At 37.3% G+C, this 21,726-nt stretch overlaps 1 protein-coding gene across 4 annotated transcripts in view; it reads left to right on the top strand.

Annotated features, from left to right (window-relative positions):
* Positions 1 to 1,402: 1,402 nt before the first annotated feature.
* The window catches only part of LOC121379942, a 61,219-nt gene continuing 40,895 nt past the window's right edge, over positions 1,403 to 21,726 (top strand). For all 4 annotated transcript variants that reach the window (XM_041508634.1, XM_041508633.1, XM_041508635.1 and 1 more), the window contains exons 1-3: positions 1,403 to 1,506; positions 6,265 to 6,407; positions 10,648 to 10,762. In XM_041508634.1, coding sequence (XP_041364568.1) covers positions 1,457 to 1,506; positions 6,265 to 6,407; positions 10,648 to 10,762 — 308 coding nt within the window. In that variant the 5' untranslated portion in view covers positions 1,403 to 1,456. The remainder of the gene's footprint in view (positions 1,507 to 6,264; positions 6,408 to 10,647; positions 10,763 to 21,726) is intronic.

The raw sequence follows: 21,726 nt of genomic DNA, 5'->3' as shown, positions 1-21,726 counted from the left end.
AAATCATGCCAGGTTGTTTATTCTAGCATGCTATGGTCAGTTACAGTGTCAATCTGACAGAGACCAGTATTAAAATGTGGTCATCAAACGTTGGTCGGAGCTTGGCAATAAAGCTTGCCTCTCTTCCTGCCCATCCTCAGGTTGAATTGTAACATGGAGTAGGGCCTACATTTGATTAATTGCTGTACATACAATGCCATATTAATACAAACTGTTACATTAGTTTCGAACCGATTGTCTACCAGCACTTTCTCAACTACGGTTAATTGGGCTTGAGTGTTTATGGAAGACCTGGTTGCCGCGTGGTTAAGGTCGTGGGATACCACATACCATGTGAATCAGTGCAGTAAATTCGAATCCTGCCAATTGACACTTTGTGTGGGGTTTTAAAAAAAAAAAATTTTTTTTTATTATAACCAAATTCACAAACATTAGATCCAACTAGGCCTACCGGTACATAAGGTTGGACACAGGAAGTGACTTCTAAAACTATTATATCAGCTACCATCATTTATATCTAACTGGCCCCAAAGAAGTTGCTACAGTTGATAAGATGATCACGTGATAGTGAATTTTCATGCAGAACACATAGCACATATTAGGCCTACTTTGTTGCAACAGTTCCAACCTGGTATGTAGGCCTACAGTGTTCTGCTTATAGGCTACAGAAGTGGACAGGGTTACATTGACATTTTGAACTGGCAGAAAAAAGAGGAGGAGGATGAAGAATGAGTCAAATATAGGCACAAGACAACTAAAATATACTGTGTTTAAATTCTAAAAATATATTGTAAAAGTTTGTAACTATTACATTTATCATTTGGTTGTGCTTATAAGAGATCCCTGTTGGCAATATAGGCCTACATTATCATATTATTTAATATATATTAATTATTTATACTATTGTTCAATTGAATTCTTTATCTTTTTTAAAAATACAAAAGAAAAAGAAAAAAGAGACAGCATTTTATTGATTTTCACATTCCTTGGCGGCCATCTTGAATATTATATTAATGATTTCAACTATTTCCTTCAGATAGTTATTTTATTGAATTATTTGTATTTTAAAACATACAAAATGAAAAATAATTCATGTTTTTATTATATCCATTTACAAAGTGAGATATATAGCACTTTTTTTTATTTCCAGACTCCTTGGAGACCATGTTGAATATTTTAAATTGCTCAAGGGTAACAACTCTACAGCCACCTGGATATCACCACATACATCCCAAATATAAATAAACACCAATTAAAAATATAACCGATAATTTTGTGTTATATTTTTCTGCTGTCGGACTAAATAGAGTTTTAAGCCACATACGTTAACAGTGTTGTTTGTGGGATTTTATTTTGTTTTCGCCACCGAGACGTCTTTAAAATGGAGTTATCTCCTCCGCTAGGAGTCGCATTACTGCGCGTCGTCTGCAAGATTAGAAGTTAAAATGTAGTTTAGATGGCGGGTTTAACGAAGTTTGTTCGTGGTTTCAAAGGACCAAATCCTGAGTTAGTGGTCACTTCTTGAGAAGTATAGCATTTATAATAATTGTTAAATCACTGGAGTTTTGATCCAAGGGGGCGTTTTGCGAAAACTACGGTTTGGTGTGGGATTGAAAAACCATTTTTATTTTAAATTTGAAAGTCATGATTAACATTTTGTATCCTGGCGTCATGAGTTTTAAATATAATAAGCCAAACATTCAAATATAATAAAAACAATACTTCATACATACAGTAATACTTTACTTTTCTCAAGTCAGAATAATTTATTATGAAAAGAACCCCAAGTGATAATCTCGATCCCGTGAATGTATTGTCCGAACCAAATTGTTAACTACGAAAAATTACTCTCCTACCTTTAATTGCCGTTAGATTTCCTCCAAAGTCTTTTCAGACAGAAATCTTGAAAAAACCCATTACAATGACACAGATTCCACATACCAGATGATAACTATGTCACCTATATCGACTTCGCTGAGAGCGCATAGGGCAAAAAGCATGTAATTTTGAGTCGGCTGCCATTTTGACTTTTTATGGAATATTATTCAAGAGGGGTGAAAGGGTAGGACTTAATCTAACAATGTCATAACATGTTTGATATAAAAGCAAACGTGATGACATATTATTTATTATTTATTATTATTATTATTATTATTATTTTTTTTAATGATACCACTAGAGATCATTGATTTCATATTAATCGTGTCACATACTTTGGAGGCTTTCACCCCTCTTGAAGAGCATTCCATAAAAAAAAAACATGGCAGACCAAAGAAAACTGCATGTATTTTTCCCTATGCAATCTCAGCAAAAACGATATCGGCGACATCGTTGCAGTCTCGTGTGTGGAATCTGTATATTTGTAGTGGTTTTTTTGCGATTTGTGTCTGGACAAACTTTGGAGGAAATCTAACAGCAATTAAAGGCAGGAGAGTAATTTTTGTAGTTGTTAACAATTTGGTTCGACAATAGTTTTCCTCCAGAAAACAAGCCACCAACTCGTACAGCCAGGTGTTCCTGCTATATTTTGACAAACATCATGTTTTTGATAATTGCATTGGCTGTCTATTTTTGTCCTTGATATGGCTTTGTGAGGTCTCCACTGCAATAATTAATTACATCAAGTTCTACCATTGAAAATAAAAATCACATCATAAAGTAAAACTTGATCTGTAACCTAAAGTCTGAACCAAATTGTTAACAACTACAATAAATTACTCATCTACCTTTAATTACCGTTTTTGTCCAAACATAAATTGTGAAAAAAACATTACAGTGACACAGATTCCACATATGAGACTGTAACGATGTCATTGTCTGATATTGACTTCGAAAATACATGCAATTTTTCAGTCTGCCATTTTTCTTTTTTGTGGAATACTCTTCAAGAGGGTTGGAAGCCTCGTACAGCCTTCAGAATTTGCAGTGGCAATTAGCAAAGCTATTGCAAAATTGATTTGCGGCGGCCTTTCAATGCTGTTGCAAATCTGAGAGATGAAAAGTCTGTAGGCATTTTACTCTGTACTCTTTGTCCGATTACAGATCCCAGATAAAAGCATTTATACTCAAGTGTGGCATAATTTTTTCCAATTAATATAAATTGGGTTATTCCAGTATAGAAGCTGTCCAGGTGGAAAAATGGGTGACATGAACTACTGTGATAAAGAAATGCAATGCCGTTGATCAACAGGTTTTTAAAAAATACTATTTTACATAAATATTTCAACGTGGAGACAGCCTGACACTGGTCATGTTCAAACTCTTACACTCCAGTCTTGTCACTCTTAAACTTTTAAGATCGATGTACATGTGCTTTATCCTGTAGATGGAGTTGACAAGTTCTACAGGTAACACTACATGAATAGACATTTAATATGTTAGTCCAGTCTTTATGTTCAATAAAAGTTAACTTTCTGTTATATAGAGATCTTTTTTTTTGAGATGTCGTATTATTACTGCAGTGGATCATATATGAATAATTTTGAAAGCATTAATCTTTTCTTTAAAATTTCCGCAGTAGTGCTGTTGCAAAATTCATTTGTGTGTTATACCTTAGCACATGTCATGGTGTTAGATTACGTCATATCAACCCTCTCGTTCCAGCCAGTGCACCATGACTGGTATATCAAAGGCTGTGGTATGTGCTATCTTGTCTGTGGGATGGTGCATATAAAAGATCCCTTGCTGCTAATCGAAAAGAGTAGCCCATGAAGTGGCGACAGCGGGTTTCCTCTCTCAATATCTGTGTGGTCCTTAACCATATATGACACCATATAACTGTAAATAAAATGTGTCGAGTGATTCGTTAAATAAAACATTTCTTTCTTTCTTTCATATCAACCCACCCGTCTTCAAGAGTATTCCAGAAACAAGCAAAATGGCAGACAGCAAAAAAATTCATCTATTTTGCCCTATGGGGCGGGACGTAGCCCAGTGGTAAAGCGTTCACTTGATGTGCGGTCGGTCCAGGATCAATTCCCGTCAGTGGACCCATTGGGCTATTTCTCGTCCAGCCAGTGCTCCACAACTGGTGTAACAAAGGCTGTGATATGTGTTATCCTGTCTGTGGGATGGTGCATATAAAAGATCCCTTGCTGCTAATCGAAAAGAGTAGCCCATGAAGTGGCGACAGCAGGTTTCCTCTCTCAATATCTGTGTGGTCAATAACCATATGTCTGACGCCATATAACCATACATAAAATGTGTTGAGTGCTTCGTTAAATAAAACCTTTCTTTCTTTCTTTCTATTTTGCTCTATATGCAATCTCAGCAAAGTCGATATCAGTGACATCGCTACAGTCTTGTATGTGGAATCTCTGTCACTAATGTTTTTTTCAAAATTTGTGTTTAGACAAAATATTGGGGAAATCTAACGGTAATTAAAGGTAGGAGAGTAATTTATCATAGTTGTTAACAATTTGGTTTGGACTTTAGCATGATAAAGCTACTGACAAAATTTCAGCTTACTATCTTGAGGGATTGTGAACAAAAGTCTGGAAAACTATAAATTGTGGACAGATGGACAGACAGAAACAAAACCTATATTGACCCTTTCAGTGGGATTGATAGGGGACTCCCATGGATAAATGTATAATAAAATGTTTCAAAATAAATCCCAATAAGAGCACCAGTAATATTTTTGCAATTATTATAACTTTTAAGACCGTAGATTTGCATTTGGATTGTTAAAGTGACAGACTCAAGATTTTAAACAGTACAGAATATTTTTCACTATAAAGGTGGGTTTATACTTTTTTACGCCGTCACACGCCATTAAACGCTAGCACACGCTGGTAAACGGCGAAAGCCAGCGCATCGGTTTATACTTTCACGCTGGCGAGAGTCGGCGTGTAACGGCGTGAATATTTTTCAAAGTTCAACCGTGTTGAACTTTCAAGGTAAGCGCTGGAAGACGTCAGCTATTCAGCCAATCAGAAGTAGTTACGTCATTTCACAACACAGCACTGGGTCACTGTACAGCAGAATGGAGAACATTGACGAACTTTTAATAAACGAAATACAGGGATATAAGTGTTTATATGTACCGACTTGGTCAGATTTCAAGGACCAGACTAAGAAGGACAATGCCTGGCGAGCCATTGGCGAATCGTTAGGCCGAGATTGTAAGCATGGATGTTTCATGAGGTGTTCTATGATTAATAATTCTTGTAAAAACCAGGCTATCCCATAAAACCGGTCTATTGTCATTTGGCTTGTTTTTACTGAATATATATATATATATATATATATGATGTGTGTGTGTGTGTGTGTGTGTTTGTATGTTTGTGTGTTTCTTTGTGGACGTATTGGGAAGTTTTGTTCCCAACCAGTTCGCTTCCAGCCAGTTCTACCCCCAGTTGATCAATTTTGCTCCATATGTCTGACTCCCCAAGTTTGCTCCAAAACCTGCAAGTTCACTACATTACCTGTTTGTCAACTTCTTATAAATGTCAATTGCAGCACTTCATGATTTGGAAATGGCATGTATATTTAGAGCCCCGGACCCTGTTCAAAGTATAACATTAAATCGCCTTGGTTTTGATTGGCTTCAAGGATCTTAATACAAAAGTCGAGCAGTGTCCCTTTGGCTCTCTAAATAACACATGACGGCTGCTGTTTGCAACTGTACGAGGTGAAGTGCCACCTCGTCGCTTATATCCACCATCTTAATATTTGTTAAAGTTAAATTTTACCGCGGAGTCTTGAAACAAGGTCGGCGTCTGCGAGCGTGTACGTCCGTGTGTTTATACTTGGACAATGGCGCTTAACGTCTGCCGTCACTCGCCAGCTCATGCCGTCAACCGGCATAGCGTTTACCGGCGTGTGCTAGCGTTTAACGGCGTGTGACGGCGTAAAAAGTATAAACCCACCTTTAGAGACATTTTTAATAGCTGAAATCAAACATTACTTAGATTTTATAGTTTAGATTGTCCATTTCCGTACATCCGAAGTGTTTCTGGTGATTTTAATAACATAAAATGCATTTTACATATTTTTTAAAACGCATGTGTGTCTGAAAAGTAATGGTTATGGAGTCAAGTTCTAGTTTATTTTTAAGCGTATTTCACCATGTCAATGACACATACTCTTGTTTCACTCTGTTATAACTTTATCCAGATGTGCTACAGATTTGTAGATTTAACTAAAGTTAAGTATCCATTTTTATGGGTTGAACTCTGCGACTTTAAAGTGGGATACAGTTACATTTAATGACTTGATAGTTGCCTCAATAATATGAATTACTATTAATATTTTTATTAACAGGATAGTGATAGGACAACAATTTAATAACAAGGATGACCCTTTTAGACTGGGGAAGATTGTCAGTGGAGATTCTCTGGGTTTTTCCCTGCATGATGCAGCAATAAGAGGAAATGCCAAACAGTTGAAAAGCGTACTCAAACGAGGTAACATTTAAAAACTTCATTCAAATCTTTGAATTTTACTGCTTGCAACCCCTGCAATTAAGAAGATCTCCACGGCAAGAAAAATATGCTGTGAAAAAAGAATTGAATAAAAAATAACCATAACAAAACGTACCCCAGAGAATTAAAAAGTCAATGGAAATCTTTACAGCATTGCCGATTGCGGTGGGCAATTGCAGGGTTTGTGCTTGTGCTATAGTCCTTATGGGCATTTTATTACTACTTGATCATATAAATCAAATCTTGACTTAAATTTAACATGTTGCTACTGCATATATAGTAATGTTTCTTTAAATAAAAGTTTAGTTTGTTTTGTTTAATGACACCACTAGAGCACAATGTTTTATTAATCATCATCTCTTGAATGTCAAATATTTGATAATTCTGACATGTAATCTTAGAGAGGAAACTCGCTTCATTTTTCCAACTAGTAGCAAGGGATCTTTTATATGCACCATCCCACAGACAGGATAGCACATAGTACCATGGCCTGTGATATACCAGTTGTGGTGCACTAGCTGCAACAAGAAATAACCCAATGGGTCCACCAATGGGAATCGATTCTAAACCGACTGTGGATCAGGTGAGCACTTTACCAATGGGCTACATCCTGACTTGCATATCCATGTATTTCTTTGTGATACGGATTTCACTTCAAAGGCTACAATGACAACTGAAGTTAATAATAAGGCCCCGACATCCAGTTTTGATCATTACGTTTTTTCACTATGTAGTAACTATGGTGGATCACAAATATTACTTTAAACCATTGAATGATTTTAAATAAATATTATGGCCTTGTACCGGGTAATATGAAGGTTTCAGGCTAGAAGAAACGTTGAATGGACTAGAAAATTACAGTTTACATTCGTCTTTTTATCGATAACATTCAATGAGGCAGGGGTTTTGTTTTCGAGTTCAGTGTGTGTGTATAACTAATTTATAATATGATTTTTACCATTATATGACTTCATTGAATTTTGTGAAATACTAAAAAAAATTAAAGTTATAACTATGTACAAAATTATCGATTTGGACTTTGCAAGGACTGCTGTATCATTAAGTAGGTCGATTCCATATTAGCTTGTAATGCTACATTTATAATTAATACATTTATATAATATGTACAGTCTTTGAGTGTGTGTATTAGGGATGGGACAGTTTGGATTTTTTTTATTATTGGTTCGATTTTCATTTTTGTTCCACGGTTCAATTTATTCACAATACTTTTCACAAGTAGTACAAGTACGTCAATGTCACGGGGATCCTATAATACCCGTAACTGAATGAACACGATTGTCCAAATATCTCTCCTAACTGTATATCTATTAGATCTCTCTGTAATAGGCAGTTATACCCGCTTGTGGCTCGTCTAGGTATGATCAGAGATACGATCTTATATAAAGTATATGTAATATAGCACGTTTAGTTCACTAGAAAACACAACAAAACACAATACACTTTGGAATCTGTATTAACCTACGCTGACAAATGTACTGCCGCAGTAGTTAATTAACAACAACAAATAATAACAACCCAGAACTGATCACTTAATTAGTTAATCTCTAGGTGTCTAGTTTACACAATATGCTAATCACTTCACCGTGACACAACACCCACACGTGTGATAATTGAGAAACGCTAACACACACGTGTGATAATGGAGAAACGCTTCCAGGAGAACTTAATAAATAAAGGAATTACAACTCTATTCCTAACTGGTTAATTTTTAATTAACCCTTAACTACTCATTCAGTAACCTTGTAACACAGAATTAATACTGGTACCTATCACAATAAAGACAATAACCTACAGTTTACCTAGGTCCTCTAGGATGACTGGCTAAGCTTTTTATAATTATTTAGGACAGTGAGCCTACAGATTACTGCATCAGATGACCGGCAGCACCGTCTAAATAATATTGGTATAATACAATATTAAAATATTTTAAAGTCACATCAAGGTTATACACAGAGCAGAAATAAAACTTATTTACCAGTCTGGACGGACAGCGATCCCTGGAAGTCTTCCTGTTTCTCCCCGATATGTCTAAAACCCTAGCTATTTATTATAAAATCCCAGACTGGTCCAGAGACAGGACGCGGAACCGAATCTTATGATGTGTATATGTCCAAAGTAACCAAGCGATATTTTTTTCTCAGATGGTCAGACTTAATGTCGCCTAGTCGCCAAATCACGGTTGTAAAAACCGCACTCGCGGAGGTATTACGTAACTACTGGCCACCTGGGCTTAAGTGCATATGGAGCTGCACACGGCCCTCTAAAACAATTAATATCGCCACAGGCAAAAAGAAATTAAGAGCATGTACCGTCACAGTCAATTATCATACATACATTTTTATAAACTATTTTAAGAGCAAGACATTTTATTTTTAATGGTCATTTGTAAAATAATTATAAATATAAAATTATATCTTGACTGGAAAACAAAAATTGTATTTTTATCATGCCATGTTAGCATGTTGGGTCTGGGATACTTGGGCAATGTGTTCCCCAGGATTTGAGTTTAGAGGGTTAGCAAAATAATTTGGGGGCGAGAATGCTTGGGGATCTGGGAATAGTCTCTCCTGTATTTTTTTTTTTTAATTCAGTTGTCTTTAGAAGAATTTTAGAGTACATAATATATGGGTATCATGTACACATTATAGAAGTCTAAATGAAAGAAATATGTCAAGACATATTTCTGTAATGTTTATTATTATTTTGATAATGTCAAATCTTTGATGAGAAGTATATATATATTTTTTAAAGTATGGATTACTCGATATAAGCACAAATTAGTTAATTATTTAACTCGACACAAGCTGTAAACATAAAAAGGTATCACTGATTAAAAAAAAGAAGATAAGCAAGCACAAGTACATGCACATAATATATAATAGGGATTTATTTAACTATTTTTATTTTTATTTTATCTTTTGCTCATACTAAAAGTGAAACAAAAATCTGCAATTATTTATTTTTTAAAAAAAGAAGAAGAAAAAAGTGCAAAGTAATTTGCGTACATTCTAGTTCTGAAACTGGACGATTCGTCCTGATAAAAACGTATGGAAATTAGCGATGTTGAATCATTTTAAATTAATAGGACAGAAATTGGACGCCATTTTATAATTCTTACGAAACAAACCATTGCTACATTAGAGTAATACTAAAATAGAATATATATGTTAATATTTTTATGTAGGCTTAGTAATTTTAATAAATGTTTTTGATTGTCTTGGCTGTGGGATATGTGCAGCTTGTGAAAATTATTGATCATATAGGTAGGCTTTTTTGGTTATGTGTTTTTTTGGAAGGGTTGGGTGTGAGGTGGCTATACAGGCAACATGGTGTTTTCAAAATCATAATTAGCGTTATTTTTAGCCAATTGAAAATTGATTAGCTAACTAGTATTTAATATTTAAAAATTGTGTAGCTATCTCTGAAACTTGCAACGTTCCCTGATATACTATTTGTTTAATTTTGAATACCACAGTGCTATTCTTTTTCCACCTATGATAACATAAACTAATGTTATTAATTATTAAATATGAACACTACCCACCCCTACCGCAGACTGTGTGTTGTGACGTGGTGAAATCTGAAATATGGAAAACAGCCTATTGAAATACATGATTGATAACTTTAAATCATTTATAAGTTTAGAAATTATACTTTATTGGACAAAAAAAAACATTCCACATTTTTGCTGTAATGATAAATTGGTCAAAACATTGTAAATAAGCTTTACATGCACATTTAAACTGAACCTGGAAGAGAAACACTCGGTGAAGAATTTTAATGATAACTTTACATTCAGTTAAATATTGCTTCTTGTCTGAAATCTTGAAATTTGAAATGTGTTAATGACGTATTTTGTTATCTATAATAGTCATTGTATTGAAGAACAGTGATCAAAACAACACCTTTTTATAGCGATTGCATATACAAGAGAACACTGGATGTCCGAGTGCCCAGCTGTGTTGTCCTAGGATGCATGTTTTCTGCCGTTTCCTCGTTAAGATTACCGGGTAGTTGATGTTGCCAAATGTTGTCTTTGATAAACTGGTGTATAAGACTGAGTCAGTTATGGATGAACTTTACATTTTAAAATGTATTTGGTACCCTGTTATTAATAGGGTGTTAATGATAAAATGCAAAATTTAATTAATTAATTAACAATTACCATTACAATGATTGTTTTTTTAAATATTTAATATAGGTATATATGTGGACTACCCCAATGATTCGGGACAAACACCACTTTTCTGTGCATGTTATGCAAACCAAGAAAGAGCTGCTGAAATACTTCTTAAAAATGGTGCCAACCCAAATGAGTATGATTCACTTTGAAAGAAAGATTTGTTTGAGCCTGTTCTTTAACTTTTTATTTTTATTTGGGTTTTTTTAGAAATATTTGTATTGATAAATTCTTCTGCTGGTAAAAATGCGCTCATCATCTATTATATAATATTTTATCATTAAGAGGTGAAATTGATTGGTACAAAGTTACAGTTTGTTTTATTTAATGACACCACTAAAGCACACAGATTTATTAATCATAAGCTATTGGATGAGAAACATTTTATCACCCTCTAGTTACATTTTTCCATTAGCTGAAAGGGATTTTTTATATGCACTTTCCCACAGACAGGACAGCACTTACTAGGCATTTAATATACCAATCAGAGATTGGGGCCAACATCGGAGTTCAAGCATATGACCAAAGCACCTCAGGTGAGTGCTTTACTAGCTGAGCTAAATCCTATCCCATTTCATTCAAAGATAAAATGTACTCCCGAGTGCCTAATAAACATAGGGGCTGAATAAGCATAGGGTCTGGAAATTTGTCTAAAATCAATTAAAAGTAGGGTGCGGAATTAGCTTAGGGTGTGGAATTTTTTTTAAAAACCAATAAGAGTAGAGTGCGGAATTAGCATAGGGTCTGGAAATTTAGCTAAATTGTAAAAATTTACTAGTAATGAAAACAGAATTTGGTTTCACGTAAAAATAAAAGTGTTTTGGAAATAACAAAAATATACTATTGTTATTTAATTTAGAAAACAAGCGACTCAGAAATAAATAACTTGTGGTAAATTCCATAGTATATGAAAAACTTTGTTCACTATAAACATACATGTGTATGTTTCTATTATCTAACTGTTACAACTGTGTTATTGTCACACACAATTAATTGTGTGTGTTTGTACGTTTAAATGAAATTATGATAATTAATGTGAGGCAAGATTGCAGCTTTGAAAAAAAATCCAAAAGTTCCAGGCTTGAAAACCAAAACAATCAGGGTGGATGACAGCTCGTTAGATTCATCTCCTATATTTAACACATGGTTAATTATAGCAAGACGTAATTTCATCAACTTAATTTTTATCTGTACATTCTTAGCTGAAGATTCACAAAGAACTGTGGTCATCGCCCATGCCAGCTGTTAGCGGAACGTGCCGGAACTGGAACGCGGTTAGGAGATGTAACTCTGCCTAATTTTTCTCGCTAATTTCTAATAGACTCTATTTGCAAGTGAAAATAAAAAGGTTGAGTGGAATTTGTAATTAAAATGAGTGGAATTTGTAATATAAAAAATATATATATATAAAAAGAGGAAAGAATGTAGATAAAATTTGGGCCAGCTCCCCTTATTCTAAAGGAACTATACTTTATCTACTCTAGTATACATAAATTAAAAAGTCATATTTACCTTTAAGAATTCGGTACACCTGTCTTCAATATTTGGTGAAAAGATGAAGTGTTGAAGTGTAAGTGATTAATTTATATAATAAAGTGCCTGCATGAACTGTTGCATCGATTTACAGGCGAGCACTCAATCGAACGCATCCTTGGAATTTACCCAACCGAATAAAACTGAACCGAGCCGAGCGATAAAAACAAACTGGCGGCCAACAATGTTCGTAAACGTGTGTTTACATTTTGTCGTAGAGTAACATACTTTGTTGTGCCTTAATGGTTCAAATGATCAATTAAGCAAAAAAACAATGTATGTGTATTAATAAATAAATAAATAAATAAATGTATTACTGGTATTTGACCATTATTTGAAATGTAGGGTGCTGAATAAGCATAGACACCAATTTTTTTTCACAAATTTAATAAACGTAGGTGTATGTTTATTTGGCACTCGAGAGTATAATTATTCAGTGATACAGTGTGTGTATACATATAAAAATGTTTTGCCAATTTTGTGGTACCTACATGTAGATGTATACAACTGATCATAAGTAAAAGTGTCAGTTGTATGTAGAATTTGCAGAATTTACTAGCAGGAGATTTTGTATACTTTAAGCTTGTAGTAAAATTATTATGATTTTGCTCTTTTGCTGTTGGTTTTTATTTTTTGTCTTGCCTTACACAATAAATATTGGATATATGGGCTGAAATAATAGTAATGTGTGGGCGTGTATGTATGCAGATATTTATCGTATTTAACATGATTTAAATATTTATAAAGCATTATACGGATAAATACATTCAGGATTCTTGTCAGGATTTCTTTTCACCTAGTTATTTAAAATTTTGTTCGGTATTTGGCACAAAATTAAATCATACATATGAAATTTGAGCTACGGTACTATAAAACATTAGAATCAGGCCCATAGGAATGATATCTGAAGTTGGGGGGTGGGGGAGGGGCACAGTCTGTAGAGGCTGTCAATCATGCCCCTCAAGTTGTAAATAGCCTGGATACAGTCTAATTCCGCAAGGGATGTTACTCTTCGTGCACGTGCACAATGGGAATGTGAAAGAGGTCTATTAACATACATGTATTGTAAATTAGTTTAATGACTGTTTCAGAAATGATCACACAGTGAAGAGAGGAGGCAGTTGGTTTTAATTTTCACTACCACCTCACCCAGTTGCCCCACAGCAGTGTAAAAACAGGGGTTTTCTCTCATGGAATGTCACGGGGATTTTATAATTCCCGTAACTGAATAAAACACGATTATCAAAATATCTCTCCTAACTGTATATCTATTAGATCTCTCTGTAACAGGCTGTTAAACCCTAGTATGGCTCGTCTCTAGGTATGATCAGAGATACGATCTTATATAAGTATATATTATTATAGCACGTTTAGCTCACTAGAAACACAACAAAACACAATACACTTTGGAATCTGTATTAATCTACGCTAACAAATGTACAGCCGTAGTAGTTAATTAATAACAGCAATAATAACAACCCAGAACTGATCACTTATTTAGTTAATCTCTAGGTGTCTAGTACACAATATGCGAATCACTTCACCGTTACACCACACCCACACGTGTGATAATTGAGAAACGCTTCCAGGAGAAGTTATTAATAAAGGAATTCCACACCATTCCTAACTGGTTAATTTTTAATTAACCCTTACTACTCGTTCAGTAACGTGTGATAATTTAGGAACGCTTCCAGGGGAACTTAATTAATAAAGGAATTACAGCTCTATTCCTAACGGGTTAATTTTTAATTAACCCTAACTACTCATTCAGTAACCTTGTGACACAGAATTAATACTGGTACCGATCACAATAAAGACAATAACCTACAGTGTACCTAGGTCCGCTAGGATGACTGGCTAAGCTTTATATTACCAAATACTCGTATAATGTAGAACAAGAAGTCTACGATTTACTTCGTCAGATGACCGAAGACACTGTCTAAAGAATATTGGTATAATACAGTATTAAATATTTAAAAGTCACATCAATCACATCAAGGTTATACACAGAGCAGAAATAATATATTTACCAGTCCCGTCTGAACTAATATATTTCGTTCAGTGGATGACGTCCGTGATCCCCTGGAGCCTTCCTAATTCGTTCTCCCCCGATATCTCTAAACACTAGCTATTTATTATAAATCAGGATTTTGCCTGGGGGTACAAGGCGGTACCTCATGTATCATCTCATATTCTACATCTACTAGAGTCGGTATATTTCTCTCTGATCGTCAGACTGGCTGTCGCCAACCGCGAGCAATCTCCTGGCCATAAACAGCACTACCGGAGATATTACGTAACTACTAGCCACATGGCCTCCGCAGGTGGACTAAGTGCATATTGGAATGCCTGATCGCGCGAAGTATTACGTAACAAGTTGCCCAGCTAGCTAAGTGCATGTGGAACTGCACACGGCCCTCTAACACAATTAAAATCGCCACAGGCGAAACAAATTTAAGAGCATGTACCGTCACACACCCCCACCTCAAAAAGGATATTTCCTCTACTCTAGGAATAGGGAAATATACTACATTAAAACAAAAATGTGCGTTAACCGACGCATACGGACATTTATAACACATGTAATAATAAGGTGACTACCAGTAATCACACTGAGTCTCTGAGTCCCTGGTATACAAATAAAATATATATAAACAAAACAGAAATAAAGAATGTCAACACATTATCATAACGTTCAACTTCGGGACAGGGCATCAGCTATTACCATGGGATGTGCCCTTGATATGTCCAATGGTAATTGGGTATTCTTGCAGAAGAAGACTCCATCTCAAAACTCTCTGGTTGGAGGCTTTCATTAGGATGGTCCAGTCCGTCTTCGTCTTCTGGGAACAGCACAGCTCCAGCACCCACGTCACTGACACCCACAGCTAGCTTGAACGGCATTCGGTAGTCTGGTGCTGCCATCACGGGAGACGAGTAGCGCATCTGCTTGATACGGTTGAATGACTTCTCGCATTCACCTGACCAATGGAACTTCGTTTCCCTCTTTTTCAGCGTCGCACGTTTTCCAGGTTTTCTCCGATAGGCATGCTGTCGACGCGGTGTAGCGTTGGGTTCCAAGCGCACATCTTGGCTTAAGGTATTGGTAACCGTTGGAAGGTTCTGACAAATGGAAACATTGTCTTGTTTCAACGTAGTCAACTTTGCTCGCTTGGGGCTCAAGTCTGCTAGAATCTGGCCGTTGGCCAACTTGATCTCCGCAGTCTTGACGTCATCACAGGAAATTGAGTGTCTCTCAATTTGGACCGGTCTCTCTGGAACTATCGGCAGTCTGTCAAAATAACCTTTTAGCAAATTGATGTGACAATACCTACTTTTCCTAACCCTATCAGGAGTGTTTATCACATACCCTGTCTCATTAACTCGTTTGAGCACAACATAGGGCCCGAAATACCTGTTCTGTAATGAACCCCGTTTAATGGGAAGGTACAGCAGCACCTTATCCCCTGGTTTAAATTCCCGACTCTTAGCCTTCCTATCAAACACTGATTTTATTTTGCTCTGAGCATGGCTCAGTTGCTTCCTAGCCTTCCTATCAAACTCTGATTTTATTTTGTTCTGAGCATGGCTCAGTTGCGTCCTAGCTAGTTCGGTCGCCGGCAACCTCCGATCTCTAACTCTCTTATTTATTAATACTCCCTTGTCCACAGTTAACAAGGTAGTGCGAACTGCCAACAATTTTGGATCAGCCCCCTGCTCTAGAATTAACTCTTGTCTATTACAAGGTAAATCCCCTCTATCAAACACAACTGGTTCAATTCCCCTCTGCGGGAGATGAACAGGTTCCACCACATTTAATTTGTCAGTTGACTTATCTACCATTTTACTGATAACCTCATCCAGTCCAATTTCATGGCTCACACACGTATCAGACAAATCACAAATATCCTCTAGGTCCCGTGCTAACCTACTGGCCATAGCCCTAGTCTTTACACACGCAGGATATCTAATCTCATCAACCTCACTCTCTTCTACTGGTAAAGGGCTGTCTTTAATTAACAATTGGTCACATGTCGGCTGACAACACTGACTAGTCAAATCATTACCCAACAAAACTCCTATGTTTTCAACAGGCAAGTCCTTCACAACACCCATAACGACTGGTCCCGTCACAAACTTCGAACACAAGAAAACCTTATGTAACCGGACAACCATTTTTTCTCCAGTAACCGAGGTTAAAGCCAAACTACGTCCTATGTCTGAATTTTCAATACCAGCTAAACACTTTTGCGTTATCAGACTCTGACTACACCCGGTATCTCTATAGATTGATATTGCCTTAGGACACAACTCTTGTTTCACATCACAAACCATACCAGTGGACACATACAGGTTTACTTTCTCTGCCATGGGACTAACCATTAACTCTCTCGCTAACGGAGCTGACCTCACTAACCCGACCACTTGCGCATTATCGCGTTTCCTTTTAACACAGTCCCCGATAAGATTGTTATCCTTTTTACAGTAACTGCAATGTGGACGAAAAGTTCGTGCATTGGCTGATAATGCAGGCCTATCCTTACTTTGCCCACCAGGTACATTCCTTGCCTGACTAGCTGACCAACTAGATGACTCTCCCCGATAGTTACTTTCCCGGGGAAAACCTGGCTAAAATTTCTTCTTATCACCCTGTTGTAAAGAGCTACCCGGTACTGCCTGAGCTTTGTGTATTAACACGTAATCATCTGCCACTATGCCTGCCTCCTCTATCTTTTTGACTTCACGATCCTCTAAGTGAATACGTAAGCTAACTGGTAATCCATTTTTAATGTCCTGTAAGATCAACAACTCCCGTAACTCGGTATGACTCTACCTGATGAGAAACAACCCATTTATCAAACATCCCTGCCTTCTTAGCCACAAACTCACTATAAGACTGACCCTGCGTTTTTCTCAACTCGCTATACCGTAAACGATAATCCTCAGGTCGTAATTCATAAGCCCTCAACACTGCAGCCTTAACTAAGTCGTACTGACTTGCTCGCTCATCACTCATTGAATTATAAGCTATACTAGCCTTCCCCTTAAACTTAGACACGGCTAACAATGTCCACTTAGACTGCGGCCAATTTAGCTGCTTAGCGGCCCGTTCAAAAAGTTGGAAAAACATATCTACCTCCTGGTCATCAAATACCGGCACTGATCGATAAGCCTCCGACATGTTAAAACCATTTCCTGCCCCACGTCTAACTTCTTCAGTATTCAACTTTAACTCATGTTCCACTTTTAATTTTGCTAACTGGAATTCTCTATCCCTATCTCTCTCTTCTCTCTCTCTCTCTCTATCTCTCTCTCTCTCTCTCTTCTCTATCCCTCTCTCTATCTTCTCTATCCCTCTCTCTATCTTCTCTATCTCTACCTTCTTTTCTCTCTCTCTCTCTATCCCTCTCTCTATCTCTCTCTTCTCTCTCTCTATCTAATGCACGTTCCTCTCTTTCGTACTCAAGCTTTTTAAAAGCTAATTGTTGTTCCACACTTAACTCATTTATCTCTATTTCTGGAACAATCTCACTGTCTTCCATAGCAGGCCTATCACCAAAAACTTCCTGGATAATAATTGTCTTTATATCACCTAAGGTTTTAGCTGATGTTAAATCAATTTCTCGCTCACCCGCGATTTCAACTAACTCGGCCTTACGTGCTCGCTTAATCTCCACTACACTGAGCGTAGCCCTATCCAGCAAATTCTTATCCATGTTTAGATATGACGCACTTATTATTAATTAATTTTCTAGTGAACAACGTGCTACTTCTGGTTAATTTGTAAAATTAATTTATAAAGCCCCCATTTACAAACAATACTTTTTTAAAATGCATGTCCCGTTTCAGATCCGGGACGAGCGCCCCAATTTTCTACTCCTGTCACGGGGATTCTATAATTCCCGTAACTGAATAAAACACGATTATCAAAATATCTCTCCTAACTGTATATCTATTAGATCTCTCTGTAACAGGCTGCTAAACCCTAGTATGGCTCGTCTCTAGGTATGATCAGAGATACGATCTTATATAAGTATATATTATTATAGCACGTTTAGCTCACTAGAAACACAACAAAACACAATACACTTTGGAATCTGTATTAATCTACGCTGACAAATGTACAGCCGTAGTAGTTAATTAATAACAGCAATAATAACAACCCAGAACTGATCACTTATTTAGTTAATCTCTAGGTGTCTAGTACACAATATGCGAATCACTTCACCGTTACACCACACCCACACGTGTGATAATTGAGAAACGCTTCCAGGAGAAGTTAATTAATAAAGGAATTACAACACCATTCCTAACTGGTTAATTTTTAATTAACCCTTACTACTCGTTCAGTAACGTGTGATAATTTAGGAACGCTTCCAGGGGTCCGCTAGGATGACTGGCTAAGCTTTATATTACCAAATACTCATATAATGTAGAACAAGAAGTCTACGATTTACTTCGTCAGATGACCGAAGACACTGTCTAAAGAATATTGGTATAATACAGTATTAAATATTTAAAAGTCACATCAATCACATCAAGGTTATACACAGAGCAGAAATAATATATTTACCAGTCCCGTCTGAACTAATATATTTCGTTCAGTGGACGACGTCCGTGATCCCCTGGAGCCTTCCTAATTCGTTCTCCCCCGATATCTCTAAACACTAGCTATTTATTATAAATCAGGATTTTGCCTGGGGGTACAAGGCGGTACCTCACGTATCATCTCATATTCTACATCTACTAGAGTCGGTATATTTCTCTCTGATCGTCAGACTGGCTGTCGCCAACCGCGAGCAATCTCCGGGCCATAAACAGCACTACCGGAGATATTACGTAACTACTAGCCACATGGCCTCCGCAGCTGGACTAAGTGCATATTGGAATGCCCGATCGCGCGAAGTATTACGTAACAAGTTGCCCAGCTAGCTAAGTGCATGTGGAACTGCACACGGCCCTCTAACACAATTAAAATCGCCACAGGCAAAACAAATTTAAGAGCATGTACCGTGACATGGAACATTGCATTTCCTCGCATTTTAATCGTCCTTTCCTCCAAAATGTCAGATGGCACAGATTTTAACCTAGGATTTCAAGAATTTCCGGGACCCCTCTAGATTTCCTCTGTTTTACAGTTCACCAATTCCACCCCTGTTACTAGTAATAATTAGTTGTATAGCCAGTATGCTTATCTTCATAGCCATCATACACATTTATGTAATAGCAAAGAGTTAAATAATGTGTGACCTGACTAGACTAGTCTTAGTGTAGTGGCTTAAGCTGGCAGATGCTACACAAACTAGTTGGTTATGGACCGGTTATCCGACACTAGAGAACAAATATAGAAATGTAGTTTCGGTAAACCGGTACTGGTGAGATTGGTTTATTTCGGACATTCGGTACATTAGTACTTTCGGGAAACTGGGTCGACAGCTTTTGCAAAGCAAACACTAAGCAAGAACAACAAGAATACTGTGTTATACCATACTCATATTTATTCTGGGGGCTTATAATTTAAGTGTGTTAAAGTACATGTCGCACTCAGTATTTCAGCCACATGGTGATATAATATAAAAATCATAAGCATCATAGGCATCATAAGCATGATAATTTGGTCAGCACTCTGTAAATGCCATGGGGCTTTTAATTAAATATGTCACTTGTTTAAGTCACATAATTGTCTCGTCACTTAGTTGAGATGCAACAGCTCTGCCATGTGGTCGGTGTACTCCATGTCCGTGAGCGTGTTGTTCATCAGCTGGTCCTTCAGTGATCGTAGCCAGGTGTCGATGTTCCTGTACTTCTTGCGAGCCGGAGCTTTCCAGTGACCATCCAGCTGCTTCACCTTCACCTCGTTCACGGACTGTTCCCTCTTGAGAAGTTGGATCACCTTGAATATGTTTGGGTGACTCTTCTGTGCCAGCTTGTTCAACTTGTGATGCCATACCTCCAGATGATTGTTCGTGCGATGTCCCTCATTGCCGAAGTGGTTCCACATGTACGTAGGCCAGAGTCCTTCGATCCAGGTAGTGGTGACATAGTCCATGACTTGTGTGATCTTCGGACCCTGTGGACTGTCAGCAATGGTATCCACCCAGACATCGTCAACTTTATCCAGTGGCACAAGTGGAAGAGCAGCAGCTCGACGGATCACTTTCTTCACTTCTGCATCTTTCTTTGTAATCCACTGCCAGGCCAACCTTCTCCGTGCGTCGCCAGATACACTGAGTATAGTGGAAGAAGCATCCACTGAGATGGACAACTGGAAGAACTGTCCGAACTGCATTGTGGGCGGATCTCTCAAAGTCCAACTGAACGGTTCCAGGAGCAAAGTTCAGGCCAAGTAGATGAGCTCTCTCCTGTATGAATTCCAAAATGCGAACACAAGTCACTTCCGTCCTGTTGGGCAGCAGACAGAACACCAATGGGAACATGTGACCCTGGGACTCTGCATGGAATGTGTAAAGCTGGTCAAATAACTGGAAAATGTCCCATATCTGTAAACGACATCAGCCTCGCACAACTCCAAATTCTTGTCGGTCATGAATATGAGTATAGGCTCCCCTCCATCCACTCAGTGCAGCCATGGTTTGCCTCCTGTGCAGGTCCACTCGTCCTGGAGATCAAGCTCGTGTCGCGTCTGCGGTAACCGGGGCAATGTCTTGTGTCGTTGCCGATACATGATGGTCTTCATGGCAGTGAAAGGTGGTATCTCTTCGAGAAGTCCGTCTGGAACAACCTGGTGGTTCCTCCTCAGGTTGGCAATCTCATCATCATATATCTTGGGAATCGGCGTGGGTTCTGTCTTGGCCCGGTTGACAAGTTTGGCCTTAAACGCGTTAACAAGCATCAGAAAGGGGATGGGTGCATGGTTGTGCTGCTGTGCTGGATAATTCTGAAGATTCTTGTTGGCCGTAGTCACGCGAACTGTGCAGTGGGGTACCATGCACTCCCAGTAGGTCTTCTCACCAAGCGACTTATTGGATCTAAATTTGTAGCCCTGAAAGTACAGTTGCTCAGTACCACGTATATTCTCAATGAAGGTCAAACGAACTTTTATATTTGCCATATTGCTATGTCATGGAAAGGAATGTATTTTTTTGTCACCATCATAATATATACGGGATATGGTTAATTAAATTAATTCAGTGTCAGTTTAATCCAGTTCTAAGATCAAAACATGTGCTAAGACAATATCATCCAATTCGAAGATCAAAACATGCGCTAATTAAATATCAAAACATCAGAATCTAAGATAAAAAAAATGCGCTAATTAAATATCAAACCATGTGCTGAGAAAATATAATCAAATTCTAAGATCAAAAGATGTGCTACTTAAATGCGCTAAGACAATATAATCAGATTAACCGCATTAACGGGAGCAGATTCACTTGACTGATTGTGCTTGTCGGGAAGTAGGGACAGTGATTTCGGATAGTTGGAACTTTTAAATACCTGGCGTTTCGGAAATCCGGTACTATGTAAAATAGGTTTTTCGGGAAACCGGGCCGACACCAACTAGTTCTTACTTTACATCTTGGGATAAAGAATTTCTTAATCCCC

The sequence above is a fragment of the Gigantopelta aegis genome, chromosome 8 (assembly GCF_016097555.1).
Source record: "Gigantopelta aegis isolate Gae_Host chromosome 8, Gae_host_genome, whole genome shotgun sequence".
Taxonomy (NCBI): domain Eukaryota; kingdom Metazoa; phylum Mollusca; class Gastropoda; order Neomphalida; family Peltospiridae; genus Gigantopelta; species Gigantopelta aegis.
This window is presented reverse-complemented; position numbering and strand designations above follow the sequence as displayed.